The following is a 27079-nucleotide window of genomic DNA, read 5'->3' as shown; positions in this document are numbered from 1 at the left end:
GCAGACAACATACATACAATTGCTCAAGTTGATCAAATAGTCTTTGTGAAATTCCCAGATAAAGATACAAATCTGCATTATTTAACGTATAAACTTGCATGGTTCATGTCCTTGTGGTGCTCGAAATCCAAATGCATCATATGGAAAATGGTAAGTGTACAAAGAGATACCCTCGATTCTTTATAGATGTAAGAACTATGGATCAAAATGGATATCCTAGTTATTGTCGTCGAAATATTGACAATATATATGTACAACATTGATAATAAAAATACCATACCATATAATGGATATTTATCATAAATGTTCGATTGCCACATTAATGTAGAAGTTTGTGCTAGATTGCTATGCATCAAATATATTCATAAGTACATCTATAAGGGGCATAATCTAACAATAATGATTTTCACTGGAACAAATGAGATTCAACAATATCTCGATGCAAGATATATTGGACCACCTGAAATGGCCTGACGTATATTTGGAAATTCGATTCATGGAGAGGTTCCATTAGTTGTACAATTAGCACTCTGTTTACTTACATCTTCAATTTAAGCCAAGGTATCCTATCAACACTTATGTCTTATGTTGTGGTTTTACCCGTCTTCCAAGACTCTATTTGATTTAATTACCACATACCAAATTTGAGTTTCATTTATTTTTTTTTTCCTGTTTGTAATGACACTCAAATAGGAGACATTGTCACTGCTTACAACTCCACCCACTTACTCTTGAAGTGGTGGGTTCTTCATCTTTTTTTATAAGATCACTAAATCTAGAATATATGATTTTTCATATTTTTTACTAGGTGATTTTATTTTATTATTTGGTTTCGCTATTCTCTTAGTTTTCAACTAAATTATTTTATATATTGTTTAAAGAGGACTGTCATGTTTGAAACTTCCAAGCCAAAGAAGTTATTAGTGTTGTGGTCTTATAAATAAGTATAGGTTGTTTGTCCGCTATGAGTTTTGCCAAAGGGCACTTCTTTTGTAAATTTTGAGATTTATTATCTTTACAATTTTATTTAAAGTATCAATCGATTATTTACTTGAAGTTTTCTTATTAGTTCATTCCATGTGTGTCTCTTATTTGTCATTAGATTCTCGTGCCCCTTGTTTATTTTTAGGGTGATTTATTTGATATACATAACTTGATTTTTGTTCTTTGTTGCAGAGAAGCTTCAAGAGATTTGATCCTCTTTCAAAATTAGTGGATCTTGCAAACAAGGTATAACAGATCTTATTCCCCTTTATTTTGTATGTAAAAAGAGGTTATAATGTATAGCCTAAGTTTTTTGCATTATCTTTGGTGAGTTGACATCTCTATGTTGCATCAATACCACAATGATTTAGATCACACTACAACAAAACAATTAGGGTTTTATTACCGTTCCTAAGCCACTATGAAACGGCTTACAGACCGTCTTTAATCGAGGCGTCGTTAATGAGGTTAAATGGCTAAGAGCCGTTCTATATTTCATGATTTGGAACGGTTAAAAACCATTCCAGATGTCGGAATTTGGAACGGCTTAAAACCCTTCCTAATCTGCGTCTTTATATAACAGCACACGATAACCCGAAAAGATTTGAGACATCGGATTTTATAAAACTGATGTCCTACGTCTGAGACTTTAGATATCGGTTATAAACCGATATCTAAATTTTTTTTTTTTCTTTTCTTGCTACTTGCCTATTACCCACAGTTAAAATATATCCAAATAGAGAACATCGAAGTTCTCTATCACATTAATTTATACAAAAAAAGAGTTGCAATGAGTCATAATTTACAAATCCAAAATTACAATGCATCGATAAACCATTCACAATCATTACACAAGCACAAGTGCTTACAAGGAAGCAATGCCATCACTCCCATCCCTCCCTATCTTCTTTAAGATCCCCAAAATGCCTGCAACTACCAATAAAAGAATTCTTTCGTGTCACCACATTGCATACTCTCACGATGAGCTTCCGCACCTTCAAAAGAGTGTTTGAAATAAGTGCTCCTGATCAATCAAAGATGATGCAGATAAGCTTCCACTCTCAAAGATGATGCAGATAGCTGTCTAATCAATTATTTCACTATCAATGGAACACAATAAATAGCTATTGTTTTACAAAGAATTATTGATGGAGGAATGTGATTCATGTCAATATAGTTGGGATAGAGGTGGTGATGATTATATAGCAAAAATTGTCGTGGGTCATAATGGTGATGATGATGATATAGCAAAATTTGTCACAGGTTATAATTACTAGCACAAATGTAGTAAAAAGTCATTTTCCAAAAATGAGACTCACCTGAATTTCACTTTTATAAGGATCCCAAATTTATCGAAGTCCATGTCATGCCCATCTGAAATACATCATAAAAAATGAAATGAAAACCAGGGGGACTGTTTTTGAAGTAAATTTGTTAACAGCCGTGGGAATGAAATTAAGTACCCAATGAAACTTCTCCAGCAAATACCTGCACCAATAGCAAAAATGGTTCATGAAGATAATGCTAACGATGATTTTACGTTGGATAAGTGATAACATATTATTATTAAAAAACTATAAAAACATTATAACAGTTTTAAAACACGGTGTAAATAACAGCAACTACTTACACATATACCACAACAGAGATGGCTGAAATCTGGTATCACAACAAGATGAGAAAGAGCCAGTCCCAAGGTCTAGAAGTCGAGAAGCTCGCACGAGCAAAATCTTTAACTGTTCTAAGGTGATACTTCTATTTACTTTCAAAACCTTAAGTGACTTGCACCTGGCCACAAGCCTTTCCAGTGCATCAAAATTTACTTCGGTCTACAGATTTGCAAAGTTCAGGACTTCTAATGATGTGAAGTTCTCTGGAAAGCAACTTAACCAACTTCCCCCGAGATCTTCAACGCCATTCTCCTGTATGTCCAGCTCAGTCAAGTTTCTAGAAACCAAATTGGGTTTTGAAAATTGTGTTAGTTATACAACTTAGAAGCTTATCTTAGGTACGAGGCATAACACAATAAGGAAAAGTGTTGTCAGCTAATACCAGAGTAATTAAAAGCAGAATCACAAACAAATTCTGTTGGACAAATCCGAAAACAGTAACCGATATATCCAACAAGAAAATATTCGATAATACTTCCATCAACCTTATTTTAGTTCCTATTTAATGTTAACTGTTCTGGCAAATACAAGAGCCTCAACAAGGTAGGATAGACAGCCACACAGTTAACAAGTCGCATAAAAAAACACAGATAGTGTGTGATTGAGGGGCAAGTTACCATCATAGTCTATCAAATTGAGGGACAAATTCCCCGCCAATAGATAACTTGGACTGTTATGTTGTTCAGACTTGGTTGGCTTTCAAACAATCTTTCTAAGGGATATCTCAGATTTTACCCACAAGCATGGTTTTAAATTAACAGAATGTATCGGTCAATACATATCGGTATCGGCCAAGACCGATACAAAACATTGAATGTATCGGGTATGTATCGGCTGATACTGTCTAGGATTTTCCATAAACCAAAACATTTAATCGATACGATATTTTAAATCTTGTCCATAAGAAATAGGTTCTACAAGCAAGCCCTACTGATAGAAGTAGAAAATGCACTGTTCTTATGTACCAAAATCTAGTTAGTGTTAGAAAATCTGCAAGTTGCCCAAATATGATGCCAGAAGGAGAGGATTCATAGATTGGCATCTTACCAAATGGCATACATTTTGGTAGGTTCTCTGTATACAAATTGGTGGCTAGGTTTCAGGTATTAGAATGTTGTGACTTGCAAAAAGACTCCACTGAACTGATTTCCACTCACCTGATTCTTAGTCTTTAAATTTTGATAAAGAATAACAATGAGTTCTCTACAGAAAAGATGCTTATTGGTAAATATACCACTGCCTTTGAGAATAAATAACCAAAAGTTCATTTTAAATATGCATTTGTCTTAAGAGTTATGAATGGCTAAACCAGCATAATTGGTGGGTAACGATTTATTCCATAAAGCTTACTGATTAGGAGATTTAAAAAAACCAAGGATCCTGAATATGGGTCTACCTCCCTTTCTTGGTGTTTTTTACTTTCAATAATGGGGGGAAAAAAGAGGAGGTTTTGACGAAACCGAGGATCCTGAACACGGAACACCAAGCCTCACTTTCCAAATTCAATATAAACCCATATGTTTCACAACTGCTTCAAATGGATCCAAGCTTGAGGACCACCAAACAAGGTTTTTTTTTTTAGTATTTCAATCTAACTTGGGAAATAAACAAAATTTCCACTGTAACAATTAAGTAAATGAAGAAGGATGCTTCCAATGAGTTGTAAACTTGTCATGGCAGAAAAAAGAAAGGCCTGTCTAAGAAGGAACTAAAACAATTTCATCACTTAAGAAAAAACAGATAAAAATATCCATTTCCACCCAAAATCACAAGCATTTATAAGAACAAGAACACTAAGACAGCTAAAACCAACCTAGTTAGGAGACCAAACAACCTTATCATGCATACATGTCACTTTAGAAGTCTACTTAGCAGAAAAATTAAAGTACCCATTATACAAATTAAGGAAATTAGGAAGCTTACTTGCAATGAGTTGCAATGGTTGCAAACCCATCAGTGCTGAACCCGTCACAGCTCACAAGTGATAAAGCTTTGAAGTTGTTAAAAGATTGGGTAACAAACTCTAAACTCTCATCACTAACAGTCATCCTTTAACTAATTTAGTATATTTTGTATTCTATAAGTTATAGTCCCCTTTATAATCTAAAAGGATACAAAATGGGAAAAAAAATATTTAACTAATTCCACATAACAAGAATGCCAGCTTACCTTGCAAGGAAAAAGAAAGCGGCGCCTCCTGACCTTATTCACTGTTATTTTTCAATCCTTTCCTCTCTTTTCTCCATTGATCATGCAAACCTAGCACAAGGAAATACTAATTATGAAAATAAGCCGAACTAAGCATGATATAGAAGAACAAAGAAGAGTATAACCCCAAAAGGGTACACTAGTTATGGAAATAACTCGTAAGGGAAAGTAGGCATACGCTTTTTCTCTTCTCTTCTATTTTTCCTTAAATTCTCTATATTCCTTCGCAGACCTGACAAACACATAGAAGTAAGATAAGTACAGTGTAAATTGAAGAGAAATACAAAGTGAAAGGACAAGTGGGTGAAGAGTTCCCTCGGACCTCCTTTTTTTTCCACTAAGAAAGGATTTGTATTTAAGAAGTATTACAAGGATTCAGGGGCAGTCCCCCTACTTTATAAGAGAAAACTGAAAATATGGGAGGTCCAAAAGATCTCTCATACATGCATACAACAATATCAGACACTGCCCAGCATATTGCACTGACATTCAAAGTTTGACAATGAAGTGAACTGTGCTACCCAGAGATGGCATGGATATGGTGCAGTTATTTTTGTGGAACTTTATTTTAGTACACTGAATAATCAGACATGGGTAGGACACCTATTTTGAAATGTCTAGGCAATATTTGATGAACACTTGATGTAGTTTGCATGAAGAAGATATAGTCTCAAACATGAAGTAAGATGGAAAACCAGATATTCAATTTATGCCTTTCATAAATGGATCCACCAGATTCTATAAAGACCTCTTATTTAAATCGTATGTTAGTCCTTTTTTGAGTAATTCCTTAATATTAAGCTTGCCTAACAAACTAGATGAAGTCTTGAGTATTGATGCCAAAACCTGGGTTCAAAACCCAAAAAAAAGGGCATCACAAACAATTCAGCAGGGGTAGAGCATCAAAACTTTGATTTCCCAAGAGACAGCCAAGAATTACCTTTGGATTTGTGTCTGCTACAAGTAAAAACTGTCTGTAACCATAATAAAAAAATAAAGTGAACTTTTGTGATAAGATGCACACTACTTTAACTAATTTTTTTTACGGATTCTCTTTAGTGTGGATGGTCCAAATAGTATGGTACAGAGAGTACAACTACAGTATTCTTTTCATTCATCATATTAACTTTCAAGGTAGGTATGAACCACCCAATGCGTCCAGCCATAGGGGAGGGAACTCCAGTAGTAAGACTGATGTACACTATACGGATGGTGTGTTGCTTGAATTGCTTGGATAAATGGGCATGAGAGTGCTTATCCTGTCATTTAGAAGGTGATTGAAATAGCCTACCAACTTAAACAAATAAAATCAAGGTACCAAAATACAAATTTATTGAGAACTTAAATGTCCAAATTAATTCAAGTTCTACAAACACATTTGATACTTGAAGAAATGATAAAATGAGCATGAAAACTTTCTCATAATATCAGTACAAAAAACCTTTTGGAGTTAAGAAAATGTAAGTTCACTTCAATACTTACTGATGCATATATCTGAAATATTTAAACTTTGAGAACTTACATAGAAAAGAAGGGACACGTGTAAGAAGCAAACTATGAATTCATGTTCCCAAACAATCCCCTAAAGTAATTTGATTTCAAAAGACAAAGCAGAAACACCTAATCTATAACAATTGATGTTGCTAATCTCTGTTCGTGTTCCCCACAGCTTCAAAAAGAATCTGTGATAAGAGATGCTAATCATCCAAAACTATTCCAACCCTAAGTTTGAACACGATCACAATTCACATCAGAAATACAAATAGCTGCCCATGTTTCATATAAGAGATGCTAAAACAATCAAAATTACAACTGCAAGAAGAATGTAACTCATACTATAAGACTGATCTGAAAACTAAAGAGAACTGTAAACGAGATCAATAACGGACAATGGATTTAAAAAATCTAGCAAAAAACACGAGTTCATAAAAATAAAAATAGAACACTGCTAAGGTAGCTTGAAACCCTAAATAAGAGTATTCGAACCTTCGATTCACAAGGTCAGGGAAGAAATTGAATCTCTCTTCTCTCTGTTCTCTGCTGCTTGGTGAATTCTTCGGTTCTCCTCTACTGAGCGAGCGATCGAGGGAGAACGACTGAGATCGAGGGAGAACGACTGAGATCGAGAAAAGATCGAGGGAGAGCGACTGAACGAGAGAGAGATGAGATCGAGGGAGAGCGACCGAGAGAGAGATGAGATCGAGGGTGATCGACTGAGATCCAGAGAGACTATCGAGAGAGGGAGAGAGACGAGAGAGCGACAGAGATCGAGAGAGACACACACACAATTGGGAGAGACGACTGAGAGAGCTTTCGTTCCAATTAATCAGACGGATATCGGGTCGGATAAAATGTAGATAAAACAGTTTTTAAATGTAAAACGGCTTAAACCCGTTTTTAATTAGAAACGGATAAAATCCGTTTTATAATTTTGTTCCTGATTCATTGTTTTCTTGTAGTGTCACTAGATTCAAAGTATTTATTTTTCACCATCATTGAGCTTTAATTAATTTTGGGATTTCGATAGCCATTCATATCTTGGATAAATGAAAAAAAAACTTTCTTTTTCTCTTTTTGTAATCTAATTAAAAACCCTGGATTAGAGTGTTGTAGTGTTGTATTGCTCTCAATCCGTATGGGCCCAACCACTGTTAGTAAGATTCGAAATCTTACTAAGTTAGTGTGGCTAACTTTCATCAATGTTTTGACATTTGTTCGATTACTTAAATTGAAAACCATTCAAAATAGAGAGGGATACGAGAATGTGGTTGCCAAGAGGTTAAAGATGATGGGTTGACTAGAAACATTTGGATATTTATTAAGAGTGTGAGAATGAGTTTCCCACAAGTAGTACAATTTGAAGAGTGCTTTAATCTTTGTCACCCCAATAGAAATTCTCCTATTTTATTTTTTGGCAAGATTTATTATTATTATTATTATTTTGTTTGTTTGTTTAGGACTTTTTTATGACAATAATCAAAATTGTAACCAACTATTGAAATTGTTTGCACAAGTGTTTATTAGCCAAACATTTGTAATATTTCAAGAGTGTGCTTTAATCTTCAAGAAAATTTGTAAGCAAACAATTAGTTAAGAGATATCGTTTTTAGCTGCTCTACATGTGGGATCCAGTGCATTTTAAAGAATAAATTCAATTTTCAACACACGTAAGGAATATTCAATGCATAAGGAACACGTGCAAGAGTGACTAACCCATGTGGTAGGCACGGGCATTTATTAGTTTTTTTATATTTTGAAACTTATAACATTTTGACCTTAGTCTTCCTTTATATTCTACAAAAAAAATGACCTTAATGCCCTCCCCCTCACCCCATCCTCCCCATCATCATCACCATCACCATCACCATCACCATCACATTGTCATCAATAATGTTGATATAATCATCACTCATGCTTTTAAAACTTAGTATTTGTCTTGTCCCTTATCGATACAAAGTTGACTCGATCGAGTCTTCTCGTCTTGAATGACCTAAATCATTTGATTAGTTTAATTATTTATCATTTATTCAAATATTATAATTTAAAAAAAAATGATGGATTAGAAAATGTTTAACCACAATCATATTTTGTTTAGAAAGTAAATATTCAAATTATTAAAAATATGTTTTTATTAAAAGATAATCATCATCATCACCATCAACATTGATATCATCATCACTAACATGATCTTGGAGCTCAGAGAGATTGAAGAAGACTACTTTTGAAAAGAAAAAAAAATCTAGTATTTTAAAGTCATTTTTCATTAGTCTACAATCGAAGACTGAGGTCACCATTTTAAAGACTTAGGGGTATCTAAAACATTCACTAGAACCTCAATGGTCAATTTAAGGGATGGTTTTGTTCTCAAATCATTATCAATATTCTCTCTTATAAACTACTAAAAAATGACCTTGTCATCATCATCACCATTGCTATTATGGAGTTAAAAAGTGCGATACTCTAAGATGTTGAACGTGTCACGTTGAAATCATACTCTGTGGCAATCGATCTAAGCTTTCGAGGACTGTGCCCAAGAAAGGCATGATTTGACGGTTAGAAGTCGGAGACTCTCCTAAGACGATTGCTCAAAGACCAGAGTAGTCATTCCAGCGCAACAGATAAGGATAGATCCCAAAAAATTAGGGATATGAAATATTTTCTAAATTAGTTTCAATTTCATGCAAGATATTAGGAACTAAAGGTAAGCACAAATTAGGAAGTTCTCAATTTGGATAAGATCGAATCTAGAAAGATGACCTAATCATAATTTCCCCCCAATCACTATAAATAATATCATTCCACACGACACTCTTCCTCCATACCATTTTTCCTTCCTAACTTGACTTGAGTGTCATAGTGGTTATAGTGCAAGGGACACCCATTGCGAAAGAATATTCATTAAGTTCATATCTTGAGGAGATTTGGAGATTGCAGATTTCTACATACATAATCATCATCATCATCATCATCATTTTCTTATATTTTTAAATTGATGACATGCCCCCTTGACCTTGTCTTCTCTTATAGTTTGGCAAAAAATGACGTTAATTCCCTCATATGCTCCTCATCATAATAATCATTGTCTATGTTATAGTCCCCATCATTATATGATCATCATCATCATCATCATCATCACCATCATTATTATAATAATCAGTGCTCACATCATCTCCTCCTCTGAGAAATTGAACATGATTGGGAAGAAAAAACAAGGGTATTTTAAAGTCATTTACCATTAGTCCATAAGTGAAGATTGAAGTCAAGTGGCATGTCAACGGTCGCTTTTTAAAAAAACATAGGATCAATGGTATGCACGTGCAGTCGTGCAGGCCGCAACTACTATAATAAATTCTTGCCACAATCCAGAACTTTATCACGTTTCTACAACAAGAAACGCTGTCTACGTGGCAATTTTTAACTGGAGACTAAATACATTGAATTATGTTCCATATAGAAAACGGCTTTATTAGGAGTTCAATGTGTTTTAAACTGTTACAGAAAAGTGCCACTTAGACAGCGTTTCTATTCTATATGTACGGGACACAGTTTTGGATCCTAAGTCTAATTTTTAATTACTATACTCCCTGAAATACTGGATCTACAAACTTCTACATTTTCTCGCTATTCTGGTTCTTTGTTCTCTTCACCTTCACTGATTTCTAAAGTTTAATATCTATTCTCTGAAACTTTAATGGCGGATCCTGCTACCCACACTGAAACCCTAATCTATGAAATTACAAACCTCAAAGAGATCGCCATAGATTACACCCCTGAAGCTTGCACTCACACACCTGAATCTAACGAAATTACAGTCATCTTCGATTCAAGAGGCGGCGCAAGGTGGCGTTCGAAAACTCGATTCCAATTTGGAACTTTCGGATCTCGAATCAAATGCCCTAAAGGAAATACCAGTGGTCTCAATTTCAACATCTACCTCTCATCACTCGAAGGAGACAAATCCCAAGACGAGATTGACTTCGAATTCTTGGAAAAAAACAAGAACATAGTTCAGACGAACTTTTACACAATAGGTACTGGAAACCGAGAGAAGATTCATGAATTAGGGTTCGATTGTTCGGATGGGTTTCATGATTATGAGATCAAATGGTTTAAAGATTTTATAGAGTGGTATATCGATGGGAAGGTTGTGAGGAGAGAGGAAAGGAAGGAAGGAGAAGGGTTTCCTGAGAAACCAATGTTTCTTTATGCTTCAGTATGGGATGCGAGTTACATTGATGAAGGGAGGTGGACGGGAGATTATGTGGGTTGCGATGCACCGTATATTTGCCAATATAAGGACATTAGGGTTCCTGAAACAACTACAGTGGTGGAAAGTTGTGAGTCTTGATGGGAGATCTGGGCATCAGTTTTTCATCTGTGGGTGGTTTTCATCATTTTTCAATAATGTTGTTATTTGAACCAATTCCCATGTTTTTCTTCAGAAATTGTGCCAACTTTGATGTTTTTTAATTCATGGTTTTAATTATTAAATGATGGGTTCTCTTTCTGGTTTGTATTTGTTGGAGTCATTTTATAAATAAATGATGGGTAATTGGTAATTTTGTTGTTATTGTAACTTTATGATTATTGATTTTGGGAATATGTAGATTGTCTTCTTATTCATTGTGATTTTGCTCGTAAGGTGTGGGGATAGTTCTTCTCCCCTTTCCTCTATCTTTTGGTGTTTTCCTAGATGTTTCAAAGCGGGAAGTTCATTTCTTTAATTGAAAGTAGAGGATTCTATGGCTGTTTTGCAATTTGCCGGGGACTATTGAAGGAGAGGAAAGGTAGGATCTTCGAGGAGAAGGAATAATTCATCTAGGAAGGAAGTAGGGTTGGCAATGGGTCGGATAATATCCAACTACTCGACTCATCCGACCCGAGTTATTTTGGTATGGGTACAATTTTTTTATCGAAGAAAAAATTTGAGTAAATTTAATTGTAATTATTTTATTCTAATTTTTCAGGATTGAATATGGTTATGCGTTATATCCAATCAGAATATCTGTTTATTCGAGTTTAATAAAATAAATTCACAATAAGATAGATGTATAATCCAAATTAAGATTCTTCAATCATCTTCACAATGAAAGATATATATCGGACTTGATGCACGCAGTTTTGTGCAATTCGTCAATATGGGAGAAAAAAAAAATCTCTATTTATGTCACTACAAAACATACACACACACACACACACAAAAAGACTTTTAAAACCGATGTCTAAAGTCATAAAATACACATCGTGTTAGAAAAACTGATGTCTGACGTTATAATATGTACTTGTTGTCTCTGTTTTAAAACCGATGTGTATTGTCTGAATTTATTTTTAATTTCTTTTCGAAAGCCAGATTAGAATTTTTTTTTTTTGTACACATTCCCACCTGTGATTCTGGACAGATATAAATAAATAAGTTTCATAAATCAGAGAAAATAAAATATGTATTTCAAATGACAAAATAATATTAAAAAGTAATGAAATGAAAAATATAAATCAGTAAGATACAACAACTTATGAAAAATAAAGATGATACCATATCATAAATCATTACAGTTGTGCTAGAAAAACAATCAAATATAATGTTTAGAGTCGTGATAATCGGACTTACTCATGTGGCAAACTCAATCGAAACCCCTGAAGTGACATGTTCGGGAGCCATAGATTTGCCTTCCTCGGGATACAGATCTTCCCAGATCTACCATCCTTTATGAGGAAGCACAGTTCTCTATCCTGAGGAGGGCAGTACTATGGTTTCTGAAAAGTGTCACCTCAGGGGTGTCAATTGAGTATGCCACGTGTGTAAGTCAGATTATCACGATTAGATCTATGACTTGAATGAATGATTTAAGTTATTCTCTCTAAGCATTGAAGATTAAACGTTAATTTAAATTTCACTAAGGCAGTCATCTTGCAATGCAGGTGCATCTAATACCTATAACATCTAAAATTCACCTTGTAAGTTGTTAAGTGGTGAGGTTCTGCCACCCACAGCCCCATCCCATGAACAACCCACCTCATGATCATCAACAAGGCCAACCCATGCACTAACAGCCGGGCTAGCTTGTACCATGTTTGTTATCTTCAATCCCAACGTTGCCGACTGAAGAGCTTCAAAGCTAGATACAGGTCGCAGATTTGCTGCAAATAAGAAAAAAGTTCATATATTTACCAAACCAGATTATTTTGTGTTGAAATATGAAACAATTGACTTGATAGAAATATCATCACAAATGCCAACAATACAGAACTAAAATTTATTTAGTGTATATGATGAACGCTCAAAATGAGGGGAGAAACAAATAAATGTTTCAATCATCACTGAGTTTCATGATAGAGTACTTCAATTACAGCATAATGGTATCTAAAATCAAGCTACCATTTTGCTTACAAAAGTAGTTTATGTTAATCTAAAACTAAAGATTTTGTTGTTTCATAGAACTACTGTTTGGAATCTATAATAGCTCAGGCTAGAGAGTCCAAAGCTTTTAAAGACGAAACACTGGAATGTTTAATGGGATTTGGTAACCATTTACTTGATAATGCAAAAAAGATAATGTTTAACCTCTATCTTTGATTCACACCACGTCTAGAAATTTAAGGGTAAATAAACTTCATTCAAGTACTAGATTTAAGGAAATGACTTATAGTAACTACAATGAACCAAAATGGAGAATAAAGACTCTTAGGAGAAGCAATGTATACACTACGTCAAAATCTCCTATTTTAACTAAAAAATTTGTTGGGCCTGGCCCGTCAAATTTTGATACCCAAATTCCGCGGCCTACGGACCACGTTTCCAAATCTCAAGCTCGATCTCACTCTCAATCAACCGATCTCATCTCTCTCTCATTCTCTGTGTCTCTTTCTCTCTACGTCTCTCTCACAATCATCGATCTCTCTCTCTCTATCTCGATCGACATCGCTCTTTATCTCTCTCTCTCTCCCGATCGACCTCCCCATCTCTTTCTCACAGTCGCTCTCTTGATCGATCGACCTCTCCATCTCTCTCTCTCGATTGATCTTTCTTTCGATCTGTCTCCCTCAATCGATCTCATCTCCCACTTTATTTGATCGATCAATCTCGATCGAGAACTTCTTTCGAACACTAGTTATCAGATTTGTTTCTAGAACTTCTTTCCAACCCTAGAAATCAGTAGATCTAGTTCTGAAAATCGAAATATTTTTTATCAATCAAGGCGTGAATGAGGGGCATCTGAAGATCGACTACAAAAGACAAACGATATGCTGAGTCGGGGATCGAATAACCGATTAAATAGTTTGGTTATCCGATCCCAAGTTTCTCATGCTCTCTATGTTCGCTACAATGGCTGTGATTTATGTCGCCAGCCGGTGAGTTTCCAATCTTATTCGCATTTCTGTTCGATCGATTTCACTTTTTTTTGTTATGGTTTTTATATATCGGTGTTCAAATGAAATCTGTTTAATTTAGGCATATCTGAATCTTAAGTTAAATTATTTTTTGAAAATTTGAATTGGCTATTATGTAATTTTAGGCCTTGTTTGATTTCCACTTTTCGATGCCAAATTGATGATCCAAACTTGTTTGAAATCTCTTATCTGTTCTTCCAAACAAAGTCAGATCATGTCAGTCCTAAGCTATTTGCTGCTAGTACCCAGCACTTGTACACTATCCATCTCAAGCTACAAAAACTCTCTAATCAAATATGTTGGTTCCTAGACTGCTATTTAGCCTTCAGTTATGGCCAAGATAGTTTTCCTAACACTTCAAAGTTGTGTTCTACACCCACGATGTACCTGCATATATTTGCCATACATAGGCAACATAATTATCAAGTCTCAGTCCATCAGAATGCAGTCTCATTTTATATTCATGACATAGTGTTGGTGATGAGTATATAGCGTTATTAAGGACATATATGATATAATTTGTAAGTGATGTTGGAATAGTTGGTGACAAGACAGGGGTCTTTTTGGTTACAGTAGGTTTGCATTAGAGTTCAGTCCCAATTTCATACCATTTTGCACTAGTTATGAGTCAATTAACTACTTATATTTATGGGGAGGTCCCTTATGTTTTCTTTGTAGATGATGCATTGTTGGTCAATGAAATTGGAGGGGGTTAAATTTAAAACAAGAATCGTGGAGGGATAGCATATAAACTAACGGTTCTAAGATAACAAGGTCTAAGACAATATATACGCAACACAACTTTGGTAAGAACTCTCTTGGGGATTAGGCATTAGTTAAAATTGATGACAAAAAATACCCTAAAGGGACCACTTTTCTATTTCGGTTATTGTACTTGGAAATAGAGATACTGATGAGAATTAGTGCTACGTAAATCAAGGTGAGAAGCACTTCTAGAGTCTTATGTGATCTCAGTGTACTGACCAAACTACATGAATAATAATACGAGACACCTGTATGACTAGCTGTGCAGCATGGAGTTGAGTATTGGGAAGTTAAGAAATGTGTTCATAGAATAGATGAGGATAAAGAATTTTAGATTGGTGAGTGGTAAGTATAGGAAAAGACTAAATTAAAAAAAAAAAAAAAAAAAAAAACAAAAAACTAAATAAAGTTAGTATATTTGAAGGAATTCATGAATAGCCCCAAATATAATAACAACCCAATGAAAGTAGCCCTATGGTGAAGGTTAATAAAAATATTGTGCTTGGCCCTCCTGGTGCGCCTTTGAATCAGAAATCTGTGATTGTACACATTCGTCACTATTATCTTTTTAGTTTATGATACATTAATTATTTCAGTGATTCACGATTTTCGTAAATGCATAAAAATGACCTGAGACTAAGTTCAATTGTCCCAATCCCACGGACCTTGCTTGGGTCAAACATCACTCTAAAAAATCATGAATAAGCAAACCAAGAAACAATGTATAAAAGTAGTTTGAGCTTACTTTTGAGGCCTATAAGCCGGGGAGTGGTGTTGGAATGTTTCCACCCTTTCCTTTAGCAGCATCTTTCCATTTCTATAGTGGGCATGGTTTCAAGAGATCGTTGTTGATTAGCTTTCAAACTCAATTTGGGTTAAGAAGTAATACTCACAAGCAAGAGAGTAAAAACCTTTTGCCTGCCTTTAATTTTATTTATTATTTAATTCTTTGTAACGTACGGGTTCTTCTCTCATAGCTAAAGAGGGTAAGATAAAGTCTTACTTGAAGTATAAATTAAGAGGATGTTTTGGGGAGAGGTGGCATGGTTTAATGTTAATGATGCAACTGTAATTTTATTATTACAATGTTAATGATGCAACTGTATAGTTATATTTTATTCTATTTTGAAGTACCAACTTGGCTAAAGGCTAAGATGTGTAGAGTGTTGTTCCCACGTACTAGGTTCAAACCCTCTTGAACCCAATTTCATTTGCTAACCTCTAACTTTACACAACTATATTAAAAAAAAAAAAAAATCTTATTCTATCTAAATGTTAATTCACTTGCATCCAATATCTATCTTTTGTGAACAGATAATATTCCCTTAGGTTGAGTAATATCTTTTCTTGGATATTCTTTTTGTAGGTATGAACGCTTTCTTAAAATCATGATTCTAAGCGTTCTTAAAAACACACATCGGCCAGTAAAGTTTTGGTTCATAAAAAACTATCTTTCTCCTCAGTTTAAGGTTTTGTTCTTCTTTAGTCGATCTATGGTTTTGTTAAAATTTTCATTAAGGCATGCAATCAGAGTATTGTCTTATTTATGATATTCATACTAAAAAAATGGCTAAGTTGTCTAATGAGTAGTCATTCTCTGGTTTCATTCAGAATGTCATACCGTATATGGCATGAGAAGATCGATTTGAATATGAGCTCATCACCTACAAGTGGCCTACATGGCTGCATAAGCAGAAAGAAAAGCAGTGGATTATCTGGGCATATAAAATCCTGTTTCTTGATGTTACAGAAGAACTTTGCTTGGACATCAGGGATAGCAAATTAACAAGATTATTGAGGGATTCTTTGGGAGGGTAAACAAAGACGTGCATAATTGCCACTATATCCCCTTCTATTTACTGTTTGGAAGAGACACTCAGCACCTTAGATTATGCATACCGCGCTAAAAATATCAAGAACAAGCCTGAGGTCAGTTTATTTGATTGGCATTGGTTGGTTGTGGTACCATTCTTTCTTTTTTGCTCTTGAACTGTCTTTCCTTGGATCCACCTCTACTGTTCTGACCTATTCGCACTATTTCCAAGTTAATCAGAAGATGATGAAATCTACGATGATCAAGGATTTGTGCACTGAGATTGATTGCCTTAAGCAAGGTGAGTGCTTCCTTGTTCGGGTGATTGATTGTAGTTTCATTTGATCTTTTCTCTTGTTTATCTCTCAAATTATAAAGAGTATTATGTAAGTGCTTTAATTAACAATTATTCTTAAGCAATTGAATGCTTAGGTAAGGTTTTATCAAAACTAGGATCTCATTTATACAATTATGCTTTACGTTTTCTAATCAGAGGTGTATGCTGCAAGAGAGAAGAATTGCATCTATATACCACGAGATCGTTATCTACAAGAAGAAGCTGAAAAGAAGGTTTGATTCTTACCATGTAATTCATCTTTAATGTATTCTCTCTCGAAGTTCCTAATGAGAGGGACATTTCAACTTTGTTCTCCAGGCTATGTCTGAGAAAATAGAACGCATGGAACTTGATTCAGAGTCCAAGGACAAGGTACAATCCACAATCTCTGTATTTGGTTTTTTTATTTGTCTTTTTGGTTACTATATGTATAGATTTAACCAGCTAATTGTATATCGTGAGCAGCAAGTAATGGGACTTCAAGAACTTTACAACTCTTAGCAACTGTTGACCGCAGAATTAAGTGAAAAACTTCAAAAGACTCAGGTGACTTGTTGTATAGTCATTCTCCTGACCTTCTTTTAAGCTTTGCCTCAATGCAAGAAATTAAAGTCTTTGCTGTTGCCTGTATGTGTCCATAGAAAAAACTCGAGAACACTGAACATGCATTGTTCGATCTAGAGGATAGATATAGACAGGCCAACTCAACGATTAAAGAAAAGGAATTCTTAATCTTTAATCTCCTCAGATCAGGTGAGTAAAGTTCCATCACTTTCCTTCAGCACCCTTTCCTGATTGTTTTATGAAATGGTGTTTCTTTTTTGTTTCCTTCGAGAACTTCCATGTTAGGCTTGAATTTTGGAAAAAAATATTTTGAGATGTTTTGGCATTGATATTTTTATCTGTCACTCATTATTTGGATTGGATGAAGGGTGCGTGAAAAGGTTGTAATCGATTGGAACATTTAGTTAACAACTTAGTTTAGCTTTAAGTACATGTTGACCATTCCATTGGTTTTTCACACTCATCACATCTGTATCTACTTTACATAGTTTGAACCAGTACCCTTAATTCAAATAGCTTCCATCTTGCTAGGGGTGTTGGACAGTTGCCATCTTGCATTGGTCCTCACTCTGTCTTTACTCCCTCAGTGACATTTATTGTTTATTTTTCAGAGAAAGCACTCATGGAGCGGGCATTTGAGCTTCGATCAGAGCTAGAGAATGCAACATCTGATGTGTCTGGATTGTTTGCCAAAATTGGTTTGTGTCCATGTTTTGAAGTACACAATGTTGGGTATATCTTACTAAAAAACAAGGCATGAAGATTGCCTATAAACTTTTGCAATGTGATTGGTGTGTAGAACGCAAGGATAAAATAGAAGATGGAAACAGAACTCTTGTTCAGAAATTCCAGTCTCAATTGACTCAACAACTTGAGGTCTTGCATAAGACTGTTGTAGCTCCATAATGCAGCATGAACAACAATTAAAAGAAATGGAAGAAGATATGCAGTCGTTCGTTTCCACAAAAGCAGATGTAAGATGTAAATTATGAAGCGGAGTATGTAGATGGTGTGATGAGGCTGTATGCTACGGTGGTGTTGTCGAAGAACATGGCGGGGGCAACGATGAATCAAGTGTGGCAGGTGTTCGAAAGGAACACTTGATTTAATGAGTGGGCAGAGCAATAGTACCCAAAGTAGAGGAGGAAATTCAAATCTCAAAAAGAGGAATGTAAGTTGTTTTTTTATGCTTAATTTTGTTTATTTGTGGTTTTTGTTACTTATTGGTTCCCTTGTTATATGATCTTAAAAAAAAAAAAAAAAACTAATTTGTATTGTTTTTTTTTTTGGCAGATTCATGGAATTCTGAATGTAGTGAGTAGGGGAATTTTGTTTCCAATTGGAGCCATATTTGCTAGGTATCTCTGGACATTCAAGTCAGCAGATCCAGCTTGGTTTTATCTTCATATCTTTTGTTAGAGTTCTTCCTATGTTATTGGAGTTGCCGGATGGGCTACTGGTCTTCAGCTCGGGGCCAATTCGAAGGGGTTGGTATACAAATCTCATCGGAATATTGGGATCACTCTCTTTTGTTTCGCAACATTGAAGGTAATTATAATTGTTCCTAATTTGTTCATTGTTTCTTATTTTAAGCACATTTTCTTAATCAATCATAACGAGTTTATCATTCTTTGTGTTGTGCAGATTTTCGCATTGTTCCTAAGGTCAAAGAAGGAGCACAAGTACAGGATTTACTGGAATTTTTATCACCATATTGTTGGATACTCCATCCTTGTTCTTGGTATCGTCAACGTGTTTAAAGGTCTAGACATGTTGGATCCAGCTAAAATGTAGAAAACACTTATATTGTGGTATTGTGTGTATTGGGTGGGATGCATTAGTGTTGGAAGTTACGACATGGATCGTTGTTTCGAAGAGGAAATCCGATGCATCCACCGAACCTTATGATGGGAATGGCAAGCAACAACCACTCACAGTTTGATCAACAACAAGATTGCAGGGTCACATATAGTATTGAGGAGAGTTGGTTCTCTTACAGTTTGTCTATAAAGTTACTTCTTAGGCTTTCTCTTAGGTATCTCTTAGAATCTATTATTGCTTCTTCAATTGTTTGTGTTTTGTGTTCTAAATTAAATCAGGAGTGTGACATAAATAGTTGTATATATATATCATATATTGCTTTATTGTCAGTTATTTGTAGCTTCGACAGAATTTTCGATCTTAATAAAGAGGTTTACATGTATATTAATTTTGGGTTATTTAGTTTAGTTTGGAGCTTGTTTATGATTTTTCTTTTGTTTTTTCTTTTTCTGATTTTTTTTTTATATATTATTTCGTTCATTGTGATTGGTGAATTAGAGGACCGTGTTCTTGTTTGTTAAACCTCTAAATTTGACGGTTATACTCTATAGATTTTTTTTTGTTTTTTTTAATTCCATTCTCCAATAATTTGATAGTCCAGGGCCGCCAAAAAAAAAATTCTACAAGAGAATATTTGACGGGCATATTTGACAGGAGGGTCCGTCAAATTTCTCAAAATTTGACGGGCTAAGACCGTCAAATATGAGCTTTTTTCACATAGTGATATGGGAGTGAAGTAAATCATAAAATGATTGTGAATGGAGAGCTCATATGAACAACAATAAAATGTGGGGTACCTTGTACAAAGTGGAAAGAACGTGTGAGTATTGGGGGCCTACAGCAGCCAGGATTATACATTTCACAGCAGCTGTTTGATCTAGCTCCAGTGCTTCCTCATAAAAAGTTACAGAAGTAAGGACAATGCAGTATATATAAATGTATGCATTAACAGCAAAGTGTGTGTGTGTGTGTGTGTGCTTGTATGTGTGTGTCCATGTCCGTATCATATGGTTAATGTCATAGACTTTGCGTACGATGCTCACATGCCATTCAGATGTTTTTGTGTGCATGAATACATAGATGTATAGATAGAAATTCCTTCATATAAGAAAATAATCAACAGAGATCTTAAATTCGCATAATAATCATTTCTCAATCAATCGAAATATATCAATCAAAATCATTTTTCACCAAAATTAATAGTAGAAACTAGTTTTAAGTAGAAGACATGAATGAAACAACTGAAAATTAATCAAATTAAACAAAACAAGAAAAAACTCACTTGCATCTATATCATTTAATTTCCATCGTCCATTGGCAGTCCTTTTCTTCCATCATGGATCCATTGTAATGTAATGGTTCTACTTTTCATTTAGTTTGTTTCTCAAGGCTATGGCAATAATATAAATGTTGTTTAGAAGGCTAGATTCCATTTCTAATTTGTGTTAGCAAGATGTCATAAAATCCGTGTAAATCTAATTAGATATGCCAATCCACAAGCAGAAAATCAAAATTCCATCTGCTCCTAACATAAATTTTGGAGGTGTATTTAATGCACCTTAACGTGTACTGGGCACAAATTAACAGCACCCTAATAACAATATATTCCTAAATTGTTAGTACACAAACACTTTCAGTAGTTTAGTATATCATAAATCTATTAAGGCGGTACACGTTCTGAAATACACAATACCTTCAGAATTACTGACTCATATACAGGATCAAAACCAATAATGCCGCCTTCCTTGGCAAAGCTATTTCCATTGTAATCTACGAGACAAACCTGTAAAGAAGAGCACACAAATCTGATTCTAGTTCACTCATAAGAAGACCAATACATTGAACAAGATTGATAGCAACATAGGATAGTCTGTCACCCCATATCGATTTTGAGAAGAAAGAAGAGAATGGAAACATAAAATGAACCTTGTGCCGTTTTTTAACCCAAATTAAGCTGAAAATTTGACAATAACATGCTAGCCAATAATTCTTTTGTATAATTAGAAAAATAATGTACTAATGTGCTGAGTGTCGAGATGCATTCCAAGCAGAAAGTTCTTGTTACATAGAAAGCAAAAAGTTGGAATGAGTGGAGAGAGATTTTCTTACTGTCAGCAAAACTAGTGAGATGGATCTGTCTTGGAATATTGGTGGAAGCTTATATATCCCTAAAGCTGCAGCGCGCAGCTTGTGCACAATGACATAAATATCAAATCTTCACTAACTGAAACTTCAATTCCTCCAATTCCGATAATTAATGAAGCACACGCACAACATTAAGTAGAAGTCCTTAAATTAACTTCTAACTTGTGGGAGACCCAAACCTACATGTTAAGAACATTTAAAGGATGCTTTAAATATCGCTTTCCCTCTTTTTTCAATGAATGTAGCAAGAAACAAGCCCAGGCAGAGTATAGTGCAACTATAATATTGGAAAATGTGTTATTATTAACTCTAGAATACCACCCCGCAACATACCCAAAAACGAAGAAGATAGGCCATGTAATTAAGTAAGAGAGTATAGTGCAACTATAATATCAGAAAGGGGCCACCCACTTCATACATGTCCCAATTAAATATCAAACTTGGTAAGGGTCAGCTTTGTCACTAATGAAGATTCAGCCCGAGTCACTACACTTCCCTTATGTTCTTAGTTCATGACATGGCCTTCAATATAGGTACAAGCAACTCAAATAGAATAGTGCTGTCCCTGCAAGTGCAACCAAACAGAATCCTTCATTTCAGGCTCCATTTGCTAGCCTAACCATAAATTTATTACCTTCACAAGTGAGATCATATCCCCATTCCCTCATTGTGAGTTTATGCATACTTGAAGTGCTACTCGATTACCTACAACTCATGATGCACCGGTCCCCACATACTCATTGCAAGTCTATTCTATCTTAGAGATTGCATTCAAAATAATTAGGACACAATAATAGGAATCTAACCCACCTCAACAATTCATATTTAAGATATTTTAAATAAATAGATGTAGTCAAACTTGAAGAAAATTGTGTGAAGTGATTTACTCTCCCAAGTCAAATGAAAATCCATTCAAGAATTCCTGGTTTACAAAATTGTTGTAACTAATAAGTACCCACACTATGATAAATAGGGAAATAAAGTCTGCTCATTATGTTTCTACCAAACACGTTGATAGCTAAAGTTCAATCCTTTTATTGGTATACTTTGTTACAACGGCAATCACTAAAGATTGCTAAACTGCAAATAACTACCATGGTGTGCAACAGGCAATGTAATAGAGTGAAAACTATGTTGACCTTCACATCCTCCCCCACGTTACACTATTCCCTCGCCATACCCTCCCCCACATCAAAGTGACTACTACAAGCACCAATAATAGTACATATACTACTTACTTTTGTTTGATTGTTTTTTAATGTGTCACCTAATCAAAGTAGAGCTATACAAAGCAGCACCAACAATACATACATTTCCCCACCTATTATTTCTTTGTTTGCCCTAGGCAGTGGCACTTTACTTGGTAATGAATTCATTCTATCAAAAGGTTCGAGCTTTGGATCTTCTATAAGTAGCACCACATCTCGTATTTAATAATACTGTGTACATTATTGTTATGAATAATCATATGTCTAGTGAATGACATTGAAGTAATGGGTTTAGATGAACTGTTGGGACTTATTCTCTACTGATGATCGCTCTTTTGAAGATTTTCCATTTCTAGATAGGAGCTTGTACAGAAAGAGATCATACTATGTAGTTTTGTTCGTAGCCCAGTGTCATCGTTCCATCTTTTTCTTTGTTCCCATTTGTACTTGGTAGGTGTATTTGTTATTGTTCCATCTTTTTCTTTATTAATAGATTTTAATTTCAATGAATGAAAAAAAGAAAAGTTGGAGCAACGAGATTTGTTCAGTATTTACTGCGAATTTTTGGAACAAGGCTTTGATGATGGAATGACATTTCAAGTTATGAAATGTTTTGTGTAACATCGCTCTTAAGATGGGTGAGAGCCGTTTAGCTGCTGTGCTACCAGAAATATTAAATCAATAATGGAAGAGCTTATTTGCAGACATTTACGCCTTGAGAAGAGAATGGCATTTTTCATAATTAGCTTACCCAAAATTTAGATCCCCTTAGACTCTCCAACGACTCCGCAAGTTTCAATTGCTTCATTACTGTAGCATGTAATACCTGAGAAATATAAAAGAACATTTAGTAAACATGATTGAAAATGGGATGAGAATTTCAACAGTTAAACCTTCTTGATCCTCAACATAAGCCTGACCACCAGCTTCTTTAGGAGGATGGATAATTTCATCCAAACTGGATTCAATAACTGAATTAGAAGATATCCTAGATGAACAATACAAAATGACCTATGCGTATGTCAGAGCCAGGGAGACACACTATGTGAAAAAGGCCCATATTTGACGGTCTTAGCCCGTCAAATTTCTCAAAATTTGACGGACCCTCCCGTCAAATATGCCTGTCAAATATTCTCTTGTAGAATTTTTTTTTTGACGGCCCTGGACTATCAAATTATTGGAAAATGGACTTCAAAAAAAACAAAAAAAAATCCATAGAGTATGACCGTCAAATTTGGAGGTTTAACAAACAATAGCACGGTCCTCTAATTCACCAATCACAATGAACGAAATAATAAATAAAAAAATCAGAAAAAGAAAAAACAAAAGAAAAATCATAAAACAAGCTCCAAATTAAATTAAATAACCCAAAATTAATATACATGTAAACCTCTTTGTTAAGATCGAAAATTCTGTCGAAGCTACAAATAACTAACAATAATTAAACTAAATAAGACCAAATAATATTGAAATTACTGGATCGGCAACATCTTTGGTGGAGGTCGGTGTTGTTATCGTTGTAAATTGGGGAATGAACCCTTGTGCTTCACGTGCCGCTTTTTCCTTAGCCTTTTTCGCCCTTTCCAGCACATCCTCCTGCATGCAGCATTTCATTAATCATTTTCCCTATATTGCATCCATCGATAAGTAAAAACCATTCAAAGGGGAATCTGAAGACTAGACTGTATAAGAACAAAGCCTTCAATGCCAAATTAGTAGACTAACATTCAAACATATGCCTTAAATAGGAGTGTCCCTATGATTTATTTGACTCACTATTAACTCAAATTCTAACATAAAAGCACAAAACATAAAAATAAAAATACAACAAACAAAGATATATTTATACAAAATATCGAAAACCTCCCTGATCCATTGGAAGAAAGGATCAAAGTCTCTGGGAATCTAAGAAAGAAAAATCATGAATCTACCAAGTTAGTGGGACATAAGATGGTATTGTAAAGGATAAACTTTGCAATCTTAATAATGAGGCAAGGCATGACGATTTGATTCTAGAAGACAAACTAAGATATCTGAAACTGTTACATACAAAGTGTTAGAAGTCAGAGTTTATACCCATATTCATCAAAATATCCACCCCGGCCTTCAGTTCCGAAATCCTCCCTGAGCACAATCTACAAGAAACACAATTAGTGTTAAAGCGAGTTGTTTTGAAGTGATTAGTAGTATTCAAGCAAAACAAGAATACTCTCATAATACTGTGTCAAATTTGAAGAGAAACGTCACAGATTTTCTTTTCTATTGTGTGAGCTGGAGTTGGCCCAAGAGCGCAATGTTACAACACTATCGATTATGACAACTAAGATAACAACCTATATATTAGAAAAGGGGCAAAGAATTTCTTAGGTGATCTTGGGAGGAATAGAAAAATCAAAATACCCTTTATTAATGATAACTTACTTCCACCGATCTAGATTACGTTGAGTGGAGACAACCAAGAGATCATTGAGAGAGAGAGAGTAAATTATAAAAACCAACACAAGAGAGTTTCAAAGAAATCCTCACCTGGACGTTATCGATGTTATCGCGATTCCAAAGGGGCAAAAAGAAGCGATTTGCGAAACGAAGCACCAACTGCCAATTCAAGTGGATGTAGGAGATGAAAATAAGTATGAAATAGGAATACGTGAGATAAACAAAATTGAAGCCCTGAAACCACCTTACCAGGTTCTGTACCAATTCCTTTCCAAGATAGTGATCAATACGATAAAGCTGTTTTTCATCAACTAACTCCCCAAGCTAGGTACTGAGTTCCTCCGCAGAATCCAAATCCTTGCCAAAAGGCTTCTCAACAACAATCCGAGTCCATCCACCAAGATCAGCTGTAAAGGGAAACATACATATTCATAAGGATCTTCATTGAGATCAGATATAGGGAAACTCAGAAAGGAAAGATTCAGTCTGTATTGTATATCGGACAATCATGGTTTCTACCATGAAATGATCTGGACTGACCAAAAATACCTAAATTCAACAGGATCTTTGATTTGTCAGCAAAAAAAAAAAAAAAAAATGCAAATGATTAAGTCAGAAAAAAAAAATAATAAAAGCCATAAATAAACCACAAAAGGAAGAAAATAAGAGGATAAACATTAATATTTTTTTAAAAACCCAGATCGTGGTATCAACAGACGTTAACCAAGTTGGCACCTTCGGAATAAACTATTCACGTAAGCAACTTATGAAATTTGATATTTTGAAGTGCTGATGTTTCACTAGTATTAAACCCAATTTCAAATACATACAATATGCAATGTTGCGTTCCAATATTATGTATGTACAGAACAATATATAGCTCTCTAACCATACCTCCTTAAATTGGAGCATGAATATAAAGACAAATACTTTTCCAACACATAATGACTTAATCCAGTCTGCCCTTGAGAAGTGAAAATTGAATTTCACTTTAATGTGCTCAGATTCTCTGAACACAGGAGTGGTATAAAATTATAAACATGATTTTATTCAGGTTGGAGACTTTACCTGTAATGAGTTCAGAATCCAGTATTTGGTAGAACAAGTAGCACTGTAAGTCTGCACAATTAATCAGAATTAATATTATTAAAAATAAAAACCTGAGATGTTGGTCAGAAACATTAGATCCAAGATTCAATCATCAAATCTTGGACCATTCACCAATGACTCACCTTAACTATCTGCACTACAAGGAAGGCCACCCACACAAACATAAGCAACCCAAACAGAAGAAAACTTGGTGAGCTGTTGTCCGTTACTTTCTTAGTTTCCAACTTGGCTTTGACGAAGGAGTTACCGTTACCGTCAACGTCAAGATCAAGATGGTAGGTGAGGAAATGGTCGTGGTTTACTCCAATAGTGTAGTCCGCCAAGAGTGTACCATAGACATCTTCTTTTATCTGGTCTGTGTGGGTGTACGGTACGCCCTTTACTTCTAGTATACCTGTTAGTCCTACCTGAAAGAGGGTAATATGGTAATTTAGGACCTGCTTATGACTTGTGAGGGAGACAATAGTGAGACACTCTTTATTGGCACCAAAAGTTCCACCGAAAAAAAAGTACAAAAAAAAAAGAGGAATAATTTGTAGCATACCACAACTTTGATTGAACCACTAGGCTTGAACTCCCAATCAATAATATAGTCATAGTTGCCCACAGTTGAAACCATCCTCACTACTAAACTCACATCAGGTCTAACTTCCCTTATCTGCAAAACCAAACAATTCTCATATATCTTCATCCAAGTTAAAAACCACATGGGAAGACCACTTATACCTATAAGAAAACCACTTACCACTTCACCTGGTATTCCAGTTTCCGTGTGCCGCCACATGACATCTCCGGGATACCGTTCAAATATGCAGAAAACGTTGGAAATCTTAACTGGCTGCCCATCCGGCCAGGCATAGTACCCGTCCATAAACACTGTGTTGGCCGGGCAATCAGTTAAAGGTTCCAATGAAAACGCACATAGACCAAAACCATATTCGCCTGAATTGAAGAAGGTCTTGTAATACCATTCCTCAGTTGGATCCATGTATGGTACAAACATTTCTGATATGTATCCTTTGTATAATACAGGAAGGAATTTTTCCTTTTCGAAATCATAAATTGATGCTAGAGATATGATTGAACCTGCTTGAGTGTCAAAGCTTAGGTGGAACTCCCAGTTGGCCCA

At 35.0% G+C, this 27079-nt stretch overlaps 1 protein-coding gene, 2 long non-coding RNA genes and 1 pseudogene across 4 annotated transcripts; 2 read left to right on the top strand and 2 right to left on the bottom strand.

The window, feature by feature from the left end:
• Positions 1–1713: 1713 nt before the first annotated feature.
• On the bottom strand, positions 1714–2469 carry LOC147390975 (uncharacterized). The gene is made up of 3 exons (XR_015183269.1): positions 2448–2469; positions 2304–2358; positions 1714–2008 (listed from the first exon to the last, which is right to left on the bottom strand). It is a non-coding gene; the product is annotated as an uncharacterized LOC147390975 (long non-coding RNA).
• Positions 2470–2510: 41 nt separating this feature from the next.
• On the bottom strand, positions 2511–7171 carry LOC147390974 (uncharacterized). The gene is made up of 4 exons (XR_015183268.1): positions 6849–7171; positions 5041–5094; positions 4824–4913; positions 2511–2931 (listed from the first exon to the last, which is right to left on the bottom strand). It is a non-coding gene; the product is annotated as an uncharacterized LOC147390974 (long non-coding RNA).
• Positions 7172–10053: 2882 nt separating this feature from the next.
• Positions 10054–10710, top strand: LOC147390973 (xyloglucan endotransglucosylase/hydrolase protein 4-like). Its single transcript, XM_086458963.1, has one exon. The coding sequence runs from the start codon at positions 10054–10056 to the stop codon at positions 10708–10710; it is 657 nt and encodes a 218-aa protein (XP_086315089.1).
• Positions 10711–16587: 5877 nt separating this feature from the next.
• On the top strand, positions 16588–19351 carry LOC147390972 (cytochrome b561 and DOMON domain-containing protein At4g12980-like; annotated as a pseudogene). Its single transcript, XR_015182598.1, has 8 exons — positions 16588–16630; positions 16823–16899; positions 16985–17038; positions 17308–17419; positions 17842–17928; positions 18225–18401; positions 18524–18778; positions 18875–19351. The product of XR_015182598.1 is annotated as a cytochrome b561 and DOMON domain-containing protein At4g12980-like (transcript).
• Positions 19352–27079: the final 7728 nt, after the last annotated feature.

Source organism: Akebia trifoliata, chromosome 11, assembly GCF_017979445.1.
Source record: "Akebia trifoliata isolate Shusen 1 chromosome 11, ASM1797944v1, whole genome shotgun sequence".
Lineage (NCBI taxonomy): Eukaryota > Viridiplantae > Streptophyta > Magnoliopsida > Ranunculales > Lardizabalaceae > Akebia > Akebia trifoliata.
This window is presented reverse-complemented; position numbering and strand designations above follow the sequence as displayed.